Raw genomic sequence first — 11,068 nt, 5'->3', positions numbered from 1 at the left:
TTTTTCATTTCAGCCTTTAAAAGTGCTCACAACCTATGAAGAAACGTTAACTATCCTTCCAAGCAGAACTGGTACAAAGCACCTTCTGATGTATTGCCTGAATGGAAATTAAATAGACTAAAATAATATTTGTACTAAAAAATGTTAATAGTTACAAAGAGGTTGATTTATAACATGTCATGAAGTCATACAGCAGCAATACCATTTGAATAATCGGGAACAGCCAAATATATAACAATACTGTACATAGGCTTTTGAACAGTATAATTATGAAGATTAATTGCTGGTCATGATAATATGAGTCATGCAACATTTGTTCATAAATTCTTTGTTATTAAGTCGTAATAGTAAAATAGAGTGGCTTTTGAATTGAGTTAAAAATGTCTTAAACACAGGGGATGAAATCTTTTTCTTTTTTTATGCAACTGATAAAGACAATTGCTGTTGGTATGCTGGTAAGGATAAAATGTAATAAAACCACCCACAAGACAAAAATTCTTACAAATGCAATGATAATTTCAGGTATTGTTTCTGCAGTTGTAGATTTTTGTCTTGTATTAGGCAATTGGAAAACTACATAATCTTATTTCATTATGTGATGTTTTAAGACGTATGTATTATGTACCCTTTCAATCATAGTTATGATAATAGAAACAGGTTTTTTCAGTTGTAAGAAAGAAACAACAGAAGGCTTTGTAATTTCACAGTAAATTCTAACAAAAACGACCTGAAGGTGCCTCAAGCAACAAATGTCAAAGCAATTAATTGTATTCCTTATCACTTGTCCTCCTAAAAGACCTCTTTGGCAACAAAAGTAAAACAGAAAAGAGACTGTCACCCTCAAAAAATGTCTAATTCATACACTAAAGCCTCTTATTGGCATTTTCTCTTAAACTACCTACTGTCAGAATTATTTTCATGGGCACCTTTGATCATGCCTTTTTGCTTTTGTTTTTGCTTCTTGTTTTTCATTAACCATTGAAGTAATAGTATTAAAATAATAGTATTTTAACTGAATGCATTTGTGTGTTTGTGTGTGTGTGTGTGTACTTGATTATGCTACATTGCGGCATTAAAAATTATTACAAATAGTAAATGATGTTTATCTGAGAGTGTAAATGCAAACAGGTTTTCTGTAAGGGGTAGAGGACAGAAAATATTGTTTGGTCAGTATAAAAGTAATAGATAATATGAAAAGTCCCCACAATTCACAGAAATAAACGTGTGTGTGTGTGTGTTTGTGTGTACTCATCCATACTTCTCTAAACTATGCAAGAAGCTGTTGATCTGTTCTTTAGGAATTTCTCCATCCAGATGGGTCAAGTATGTGCAGAGACTGAAATGTGTCGAAAGGAATCTGGGCTGCACCACCCTCAGGGTCCTCTGTGAGTATTTCACAAGCATGTTTCAAAGCACTTGTGACGGTCTGTGGGAACAGTACAGTAGACATGATTTCAAAACATACACTTTTTTACATTGTTTAGCAAACTTTAAATGAACTGAACATCACTGTCTGTATAGTTTTTTGTAAATCTTTAGTTCATGTTCAACTCCTTAAAAATCTGAAACCATTTAAGAATCCAACACTGCCCTCTAGAGCCCGTTAGTTGAATTACATTCACAACATCTCAAATAAAGCCAGTAGCATATGATATCAAGATATCAAAAAAAAAAAAAAAAACAAGTTCACCCAAAAATGATTTTCTACTGAAAATCTGAAAATGTACTCACCCTCAGGCCTTCCAAGATGTTGATGGGTTTGATTTTTTGTTAGAACAGATTTGGGTAATTTTAGAATTACATCACTTAGTCAGCAATTGATCCCGAAGATTACTTGTGGATTATTGTAATGCTTTTATCAGCTGTTTGAACTCTCATTCTGACGGCACCCATTCACTGTAGCGGATCAATTGCTGAGCAAGTGATGTAATGCTAAATTTCTCTAAATTTCATTCAGTGAAGAAACAAACTCTTCTACATCTTGGATGACTAAATTTCCAAATAATTTGGAATAACCGTTTCTTTAATGTATAATTACGTAAACAGTTACATATTTCTAGCCACTCGCCCCAACCAAAGTGCTGCATCATAAAGCAAAAAAACTGCATCCAATTGAGATTTTCACTGAAGATGCTAAGAGCAAGGATTGGAAAGCTTTTCCATAGGCAAGCACAGGCCTTTCCACTTCTGAAGAAGCTCCTCTTTTGTAATGATTTCTTTAGGTACAAACTTTATATATATATATATATATATATATATATATATATATATATATATATATATATATATATATATATATATATATATATATATATATGGTATTTGGGTTTGCAAGTGCTCCTTATGCAATGATGGGCTATTCTGATGCATTTTCTTCGCAAGATGTAGCTGTATAAAAAATATTATTTTCAAAAGTTTATCCCTGATTAATTCATGTTTAATTATCTAATATTTTAATTAACAATCACTTATTTTCGTAGTTTTGTTTTAGCTGAGTTGCTATGCTTTCTCTTGTGATATCTGGCAACGTATAAACACCATAGACTAAAATATAATAATAATTTAAAAAACGCATAAACAGCACTTCCATTCATGTCTAAATTTGATTGAAATCAACGTTTTTTGTTTAGTATATTTGCAACATCGTCTAGAAACATAGCAAACAGTTAAGGAAGGGTGGATGAGAAAATTTCATGATGTTCGTATGAACTTTCATGAGCAGAAGACTGTCAGGGTTCTGTCACTTCAGTCTAGAGTTATTTATGATTTTGTGACACTCTCGTCATGTCCTGTTGGTGAGTGTCTGGCTAGAGCCGTGCGCTCTCGTCTACGCGCCCTGTTTCCTTGTTTGATGTTGGAGCGTGGTGTTCAGACACCGCTGCTTCCAGCATTATATTAGTAAAGTGTGAGGCTTATTAACATGTACACCTACCCCAACCCTAAACCTACCCTTACAGTAGGATAAATACAGTGTCGGTAGCTATATTTGGCAAAAAACCTGCTTCGGTTTCGTGTCAGGGTTCGTCTTGTTGTGTGAGCATGCGGTCTTGAGTTTGCTCAATCTTTACTCTCTTCTGTCCACGTGTATTGAGTTGTTTTGTGTAGCACAAGTTTATGTTAGGCCGCATGCTTTACTGTTGTTGTTTGTTTTAATTGCAATAATAAACAACAAAGATTACAGTACATACAAACAAACAGTAATGTGTGCATTACTCTTGTTTTGTGTTGCTGCAAGCGGCTCATGTGTTCGGCTTCGTGCTGTCATGTCATGTTGTGTCTTGTGCTGTGTAGCACGCAGCTTGTGTTTTTCATTGGCTGCATGCTTTCTTGTTGTGATGATTTGTGTGAACATGCGGTTTATGAGTATTCTCATTTGCTGCATGTTGCTGTCTTGTTTTGTTCAAGCACATGGCTTTTGTCTTTGTTTCCTGTGTGCCATGAGACAATGTCAATTGTCTTGAACCCACCCATCTCGTTACCTGATTATTGGTTAATTTACCCCACCTGTGTTTCCCTCATTACCTTCCTCATTTGATCTCTATTTATTCTTGTCATGTTGGCAGTACTGTGCAACTTTGTTGTTATGTGTTCCTGTGTTGTGTTGGCCAGTCTGTTCTCCCTCTACGGGATAGTTTTTGTTTATTTCCATTAATAAAGCTGTTATTTTCCTGCATTGAGTCCTCATGCCATCTTTTACCCATAACCCTGTCAAAGACTTGGACTTCTGAGAAAGTACATGTTTACGGCCTATGCAAAGTGAAAACTTGTTTAAAGGTCATATGTGCATCATGCTGTTTGCTCCTGGTAGATGTGTTCAACTGTGGGTTAAGTTTCTTCGCTTAACTACATGCCTGCAGTCTTGCAAAACAATAGACATTCAAAGTATTTGGCATGTATCGGCTGTGTGGGACAAATTCCTCCAATATTCGAGACATCGTGATACATGCATCTGAACCATTTAATGACAATTACCTTTGAGAATCTCACTATACACATTGGAGAAAGGGTCAGGCTTGATTTTCCACTTTTATATGAAAAAAAAAAATCATCATCCTGCGCTGTGGAGGATTCTGCTTCGAGAATAATGCTTTTCTCATGGCTTTGATGTGACAATTCTCTCCACTCATGTCAGGAATTGGTTCACTGGTGCTTACAGGCCTCCGTTCGACCACTTCATGATGATGAAGCTGGATGTACACAGATGGCTCTGTGATGTAGGGTTCGCATTCGAATTCCAGCTGCCTCTCTCTCTTGAGACAGACAGTCCACAAGTTCAGAGTCATGGAGTATATCGCCTCAGACCTCAGGGAAACTTAATTTTCATGGAAGTGAAATCTGAGACTGAAGTATCAGGGCTTGGAGAAGAATGTTGGACCGAACTGTGCAAATTTACCCTGGAGACACGTGAATGATTTCAGAGCCATGTGTGATTACCATCAGAGTTCTTCTAGCTTGATTTTCTTCTGCAAGTCTCTCTGTTCACTCTTACTGCCCACAGAATCATAATCATGGGTCACAGATTGATTATAACTGTTTGTCCTCAGTGGATCGACGACAAGCTACAAAATCCACAAGAGATCTTTCAGATGAAGAACACGTGGAGTTGTTCTTCATTCTCCACTGACTCTAAAAGATGATGAGATTGTACCATCACCAGTTACTTAATAAGGGGTTATTTGCCGGGTCTCTTTTTGCTTTTTAAGAACGTCTGTTGACCCCAATCTGTAACCTTTTATTAGTTTATTAAGATTCAGATGTTAAAAGTTTTTATTTGAAGTGCATTTTCCAATTAGTAAAACAGATTTTAAGTACATTTATCTTTAACCACCAGACAAAATGTATTCTCTAATAAATTATTCTAATAAATTAGTAACATTTTGAAATAAAAATGTGTTGATGAGTATTTATTAGCCTAATATTTAAAATGTGCTTTTATTTTTATTTTATACTATTTTGTTCGTTTTAGTAATTTTATGTTCTTTTGTCATTTACATTTTTATATTTTGCCTTAATTTTTTATTTCAGCTTTAGTTTTGGTAACAGTGAAAATTAAAGTAAATGTAATACTTGGCCTCCTTTTATATAGTTAGCTGTCAAAGCAATATTTTTTTTTATCTTGTACGTTTTTCATCTATAATGTTTCAGATCAGTTTTAATTTAATGATCCAAAGCGATGTTTAATAGTTTTAGTTTTAGAATCACAACACTAGCTATTCATATGAATAATGTTGTTATCGTAAAACTAAAACTATTACATTGTTATAAAAATATACAAAAATTAACATCTAATTTTAATAGCCTACGGATAGATAATAATGTTTAGAATAACAACTAAAAGAATGTAAAAAAAATTATGTATAATTTATTATGAACATAAACGTTTCGAACTATTTACACGTCGCGGAGAAGTTTGTCCTCACAGAGTTGCCGTAGCTGAGAAAAAAATGTCATATTATCTTGGGAAAATAGCAAAGGTAAAGTATATATATTTTATTACATTACAGGAATTCGAACCTTTGCGAGTACGGTTGTATTTGTATGTGTAACTAAATTAGATAATTATGCATAAAATGAAAGCTTAGATTTTTTTCAGTAAAGCGTTTATTTTGAGGACGCGCTAACGTTTCATCTCAGCGCAGAGGGGCAGCACTGATGTAGCTAAGCTAACTGGAGCTTATTGACCTTATAGTGATTCTGTATTTTTACATGTAAACTAAATGTATAAATGTCTTAAATAGTTTTTATTTTGTCGCATGATTCTATAATATTTTCTTCGTGTATTAACGTTATATTATGTCCGGAATTCTAGAAAATCGTGTTCTGAGAGTGTGCCTCATCCTGAATCATTGTGAAACTGATTTTCTAGTAACTTACAACTCATATGCTTTATTTTTGCTTCCTGGTAATATTGTTTGTTAATTTTAGTTTTTCAGTACTTGTACGTAATATGTGAATACATAATTTGCTTTGTTTCTAAGGTTATTTATTATGTCTTGTCTTGTCTTATGTTTGTTTTCTTTGCCCTGTCTTGTTGAGGTGGTGCTGCCCATGGCAGGGCCTGGGTCCCTTGGCCTGATGTCTGCCAGTGTTTTTGCAGCAAGCAAGGCCAAAGAAAATACCACCACCCTGATGACGGATGAGGTACTTCCTGTGCACTGTGTTTTGGGATGGTGTGGGGTAGAATGAGGAGGTCACTGACATGATGTTGACATGATGTTTTACAACACCCCTGTATTCTTCAGCTTTCTCTGTATGACACTCCAGAGTCCCAGCTGAGGTACGAGGAGCCCGAGGTCGGTCATGTTGAGCAGGCTGTATCATCTCTGAGGAAGACAGTAGAGCCTTTTGTTTCATGGTGCCAGGTCTGCTACTGACATTATACTGACAGTGCATAATGAAGTGATTCAATAAGAAAGCTTGAGTTTTAGAGATGCAGAGTTTAGTTAATACAGGGAACTTAACACAGACAAATAAGAGGATGTACGTAATACATGCATATCTTCTCCAAATTGTATACATTATACATGATCATATTTATGATTCTTGTCCCCCTGCAGGATAAGACACAGTTTGCCATGGAGAAAGTACAGGCAAGTTACGGTTTTCATTTTAGCAACTTTACAATTATGCTCATAATTTATGACTGTGATACAGAATTAATCTGTAATATCTCCCATACCTTAATGTTTCTCTCTTTCAATCATAGTCTTACTACAAAACCGTTGAGCCTGGTGTGGATACCACTCAAAATATTGTAAAAGGTATGGACACAAACACATATTTCGATATTTGATGCCACAGAACCCCAAATATGATCACACTCATGAGAAAGACTTCTGATAATAAATTTGGATGCAGCTATAGATTTTTTTTTTTTTTATGTTTAAAGACCCAATTAATAATGTCAGGAATAAATTTTAATTAATAATTTCATGAAGTTTATAGTTTGTAGTCAGTATTTACTTTTGTTTAAATGTGTTTATATTAATCAGATTAATATTATTGATAATATAATTTACTTAGATTTTTTTTTGTTTTATGATCATTTTAATCTGTTTCATAAATATTTGTATTCATTTATTTACTTAGAAATTTCTTCTTTTTTTCATAATCTACTTCTGCATTGTATTTTTTTTCAGACATGTATGCGTTTTTGAACGACCCTCCGTCTGAGTTCTTCCCCAGTGTGGGTGTTATAGGATTCTCTGGAATTCTTGGACTTTATTTAGCAAAAGGTAGGATTCTTACTCCATTATTATTGATTCAATTTTGATCATAATTTCTTTGACCTCTAAGATTTGTGTTATTTAAGAACCGTTTCTTGTTCTCTCTGTTGACAGGCAGCAGAATCAAGAGGCTGCTGTTCCCCACTGGGCTGATGGTTCTGAGCACTTCCATGTTCTACCCACAGCATGCGGCCTCTGTTGCCAGGGCAAGTTTACAGTTCTCTCTGTTTAGATGGACAGCATCTGTTGTTGTTTCTCAGCAGGCCGTCCAGTACAGACAGCAATAACTGAGGTTTTGAATAATGTAATGTCAACTACTGTACTCGTGTCCTCCTGGGATATTAACAGCGCTTGTCTGGAGGAAATGCAGTCTGTGAATTGTATGTTCAGATAGTCAGTGTTCCTTCCTCTTTTTTTCCTGTCTGGCTGTTCATAAATGCTAAACTACAAAGAGGAGGGATATTTTGAGAATTTTTCCATGGATCAACTCCGTTAAATAAAGTGAATAATAGACTACTCCCTGCCTCACAGGAAAAGCACTGAAAATTATATGAAGCCTAATGAGCATGTTTTACTGTTAAAGATTTTACAAAATTCAAATATCAGACATCAGTCCACTGATTATGGAAAATATGAATTTACTGGTTTTTTTTTTTCAACAGACCACAAAACACTACATATTTTCCTGGGGTTCAGAAGGGCGGGTTGTTTTGGAGGAACTGCTGAGAGGGAAAACATCATCCAAGCAAAAAGTGAGGAGAAATACGATACTTGGCAGTGTTGTACTAGTATTTTTCCTCTTCTAAGACAGAGTTCATACTGTGCTAATGTCCTGAGCAGATTCATCCGAATGATGAAACAAAAACATAAACTACTGTTCAAAATTTGTGATCGGTACGATTTTTTTCAATGTTTTTGAAATAATCTTATGCTCATCAAAGCTGCGTTCACCTCATTGAAAATTCAGTAAAATGGTAATATTGTGAAATAATTTTAAATAACTTTTAGATTTTAATGTATTCAAAGAAATTATTTATTCATGTGATGGCAAATCTGAATTTTCACCAGCCATATAGCTCCAGTCTTCAGTGGCACATTTTCCTTCAGAAATCAGTATACGTCGATTTGCTGTTCAAGGAAAATTTCTTAAGATCAACGTTGAAAGTTGTGTTGTGCCCAATAATGCAAGTAGTTCAAAGTTAAGATTGTGTGATGATTTTGATGTTGCATATATTTAACATTAAAGATCATTCTAGAATTTGTAGAATAAACACCCTTGCTTCTCTTTAACCTTCTACCTTTTTCTTTCCAGGTTGAAAAAACACAGAAAACAGACAGCCAGAAATCAAGTTGAGACAAAGGAGTAAGTTTTACGAGGAGTTCCCGCTTTGCACCTGGATTCTGTTCTCTTATCAATGTACTGATCAGTTTAGTGGTATTTGCTATATTATTGTTGGTCATGTTTACTGGCATGCATATTTGACTGTGTTTTTTGTGCACTATATAATTTACTTTTGTACATAAATGCAGCTGTAACCATTTGGACCAACCCGGGAAAAAAAGAAAAAAAACTTTTTGTGAAACTTGCACTGTGAAATTTCCAAACATTTTAACAAGTCAGTTACTTACTGATGGTTCCTATCGTATTTCCACCGGTGGTGTTGTTGCATTCTCTAGAACCTTCCTGTGCCACTATACAAAGATCAAATTTCAAACTTGCATTAAGTTTTCATAATCTTCACAAACTTATGATTTCACAAACCACATTGATAAGAGTCTGCTTTTTTAACCTTTTACCACTTTGATTAGAAGGAAAGCTTGAAGGTGTTAACTTATGCAAAAAAATAATTACACATCACTTTTTCTTTTCCTTGTTTAGACTTTTAATGCATTAAATTGGATACAAATAAAAGACTATTGATAAGCTAATCTGACATACAAACTACAGAATATGATTGAAATATAAGAATGAATACAAGCACTACTGTAACTTAATCTCAGAGTAAACTGCTCTATATTAATATGATGAATACCCACAGAGTATTTAAAAGTATTTTGTGTAAGCATTAAAGTATTACTTAAACTGAGAAATGGCTGTGAGCCATCCCTAGTTCCTCTTTGAACACTGGAACTTCGGGCCAGCTCACTCTTCGGCAGACAATTTCAGGAGATTCTCCTTATCGATCCTGAAAAGTCGCCAGCCCTCCTGCAGCGAGAGGTCGGAAGCCCCGCGTCGCTTGTAAAAGTCGATGGATGCCTTGTTGGACTCAGCCACGATGAAATGCATACTGCTGCACCGATTCTTCACCGCTGTCTGCAGGTGGAAACAGAACAGTCTATGGTTGCATTTCGACGTGTAATGCATAAAATCGACAATGACGTAAAAGACTTCCATTTCTGTGGTCTATTTTGAGTTTTCAAATTTTTCATTTTGTGTCAGCAGTAACATGGTTTTGTATCCATTTTTGTCTTTTGTGATGCAAACTGTATTTGCAACAAATGTAAACAGGATGACTTACATCACTGAGGGTTTTCAAGATTTCCGACCCAATTCCAAAACCTGTGAAGCATGTAATGGTCAATGGAATTTAGGAAGCATCTAGTTTCATAAAAGACACCTTAATAACACACCCTTACCTCTGTACTCAGTCATTACATAAAAATCTTCAAGGTAAAGCAATTTGCCAATCCAAGGGTCATAGGTGAAGTAGTACATGGCAAATCCAATCACAGAATAACCTGTAAGTGAACACTGGTGTCTTACACAATTGCATTACATGCTTGTGCATGGAAGTAAGAATATTAAAAGTAAATAATAATAAAAACGTTCAACATCACATGTTGTTTCTATTGGTCTACCTATAAACAGTCTATTGCGCTATTCAACAGGTTGAAGTTCACTAAAGATCATCTTTGCATTGACATTTACCTTCGACTTTCTGATGCTCGGCTGGTACGTCTGCGACCACACAGTGGTAAAACGGGTGGTTTCCAAATCCGTCTTCGAGCAGATCTAAATACAGCATTTGTAGTCACTCCTGGCCAACTACTGAGCAAACTTAACATTTGATGATTAATGTGATCTCACCTTTCTCAGTTAGTTTAACTTGGTCTTCCATATCTTCATACTTAGCGAGTTCCTGTAGAAGGTGGAAAGAAAAGATGCGGTTTGAACTTGAACTTGTTAGAACGCCAAGTTCTGTAGACGATGGGCCTTGTTTTCATGCAGGGTCATATTTATATACTCCATCATTACCATAAAACAATTTAACATAAATATAAAGATCATAATAAATAGGACATTAACTTTTAATATAAGAACATGGAGCAGTTCACTAATAAATGTATTTTAATGCATATTTATAAACTTTAAAAAAAAGTTTCGACCGTATATTTTGCTATCCAAAATGATAATGTACTTAACATGCAATTAAACAAGTGTGAAATCTACCTTTATGAGTCGCAATATGTCAGGCACGTCTTGGGGTTCCGCTTTACGCAAAATAAAATTGGCCATTTTCTTCTTTTACTCTTTTTCCCTTTTCTCACTAGTCCTCTATATGTGAAGTGAAGCAAAAGGTGTTTCTTCATTCGCTTCCCAGAGTATTACCCTCCGCTGTCAAGTTTGGGGTTTCTCCTGGATGGGACTCGCATGCAGCAGCTGACCCGACTGTGTTCACCTGGCTTTAGTAAATGTCCTTTGTTTGTCAACTAGGGCATATAAGTGCCGGTGGGGGAGGGGTTTGGTTACCATTAGAACGTTTTTTTTTTTTTCGATCGAGAACCAATAGCAGTTGTCCATTTGAACCACGTCATGACGCACCGTTATGCTGGTGCATAGA

The 11,068-nt window shown here is 35.3% G+C and overlaps 2 protein-coding genes and 1 pseudogene across 2 annotated transcripts; 2 read left to right on the top strand and 1 right to left on the bottom strand.

The window, feature by feature from the left end:
* Positions 1-3,943: 3,943 nt before the first annotated feature.
* Positions 3,944-4,637, top strand: LOC113041787 (arylamine N-acetyltransferase, pineal gland isozyme NAT-3-like; annotated as a pseudogene).
* Positions 4,638-5,390: 753 nt separating this feature from the next.
* On the top strand, positions 5,391-9,241 carry LOC113041944 (MICOS complex subunit MIC26-like). The gene is made up of 9 exons (XM_026200535.1): positions 5,391-5,474; positions 6,037-6,141; positions 6,243-6,362; positions 6,558-6,590; positions 6,707-6,761; positions 7,140-7,235; positions 7,341-7,432; positions 7,889-7,978; positions 8,539-9,241. Exons 1-9 carry the CDS (start codon positions 5,445-5,447, stop codon positions 8,578-8,580), a joined length of 663 nt encoding a protein of 220 aa, XP_026056320.1. The 5' UTR covers positions 5,391-5,444; the 3' UTR covers positions 8,581-9,241.
* sat1b (spermidine/spermine N1-acetyltransferase 1b) lies at positions 9,224-10,962 on the bottom strand. Its single transcript, XM_026200537.1, has 6 exons — positions 10,678-10,962; positions 10,315-10,366; positions 10,156-10,239; positions 9,864-9,965; positions 9,746-9,786; positions 9,224-9,540 (listed from the first exon to the last, which is right to left on the bottom strand). Exons 1-6 carry the CDS (start codon positions 10,741-10,743, stop codon positions 9,370-9,372), a joined length of 516 nt encoding a protein of 171 aa, XP_026056322.1. The 5' UTR covers positions 10,744-10,962; the 3' UTR covers positions 9,224-9,369.
* Positions 10,963-11,068: the final 106 nt, after the last annotated feature.

The sequence above is a fragment of the Carassius auratus genome, chromosome 24 (assembly GCF_003368295.1).
Source record: "Carassius auratus strain Wakin chromosome 24, ASM336829v1, whole genome shotgun sequence".
In the NCBI taxonomy this organism is placed as follows: Eukaryota; Metazoa; Chordata; class Actinopteri; order Cypriniformes; family Cyprinidae; genus Carassius; species Carassius auratus.
This window is presented reverse-complemented; position numbering and strand designations above follow the sequence as displayed.

Bases quoted from the DNA above. Each gene is read 5' to 3' on its own strand.
- LOC113041944 (XM_026200535.1), top strand. From the start codon at position 5,445: ATGTCATATTATCTTGGGAAAATAGCAAAG. The intron at 6,363-6,557 runs GTCTGCTACTGA...GTCCCCCTGCAG, and splicing joins CTTTTGTTTCATGGTGCCAG to GATAAGACACAGTTTGCCAT. The intron at 7,236-7,340 runs GTAGGATTCTTA...CTCTGTTGACAG, and splicing joins TGGACTTTATTTAGCAAAAG to GCAGCAGAATCAAGAGGCTG.
- sat1b (XM_026200537.1), bottom strand. From the start codon at position 10,743: ATGGCCAATTTTATTTTGCGTAAAGCGGAACCCCAAGACGTGCCTGAC. The intron at 10,240-10,314 runs GTGAGATCACAT...TGCTGTATTTAG, and splicing joins AGTTAAACTAACTGAGAAAG to ATCTGCTCGAAGACGGATTT. The intron at 9,541-9,745 runs GTAAGTCATCCT...TTCCACCTGCAG, and splicing joins TCTTGAAAACCCTCAGTGAT to ACAGCGGTGAAGAATCGGTG.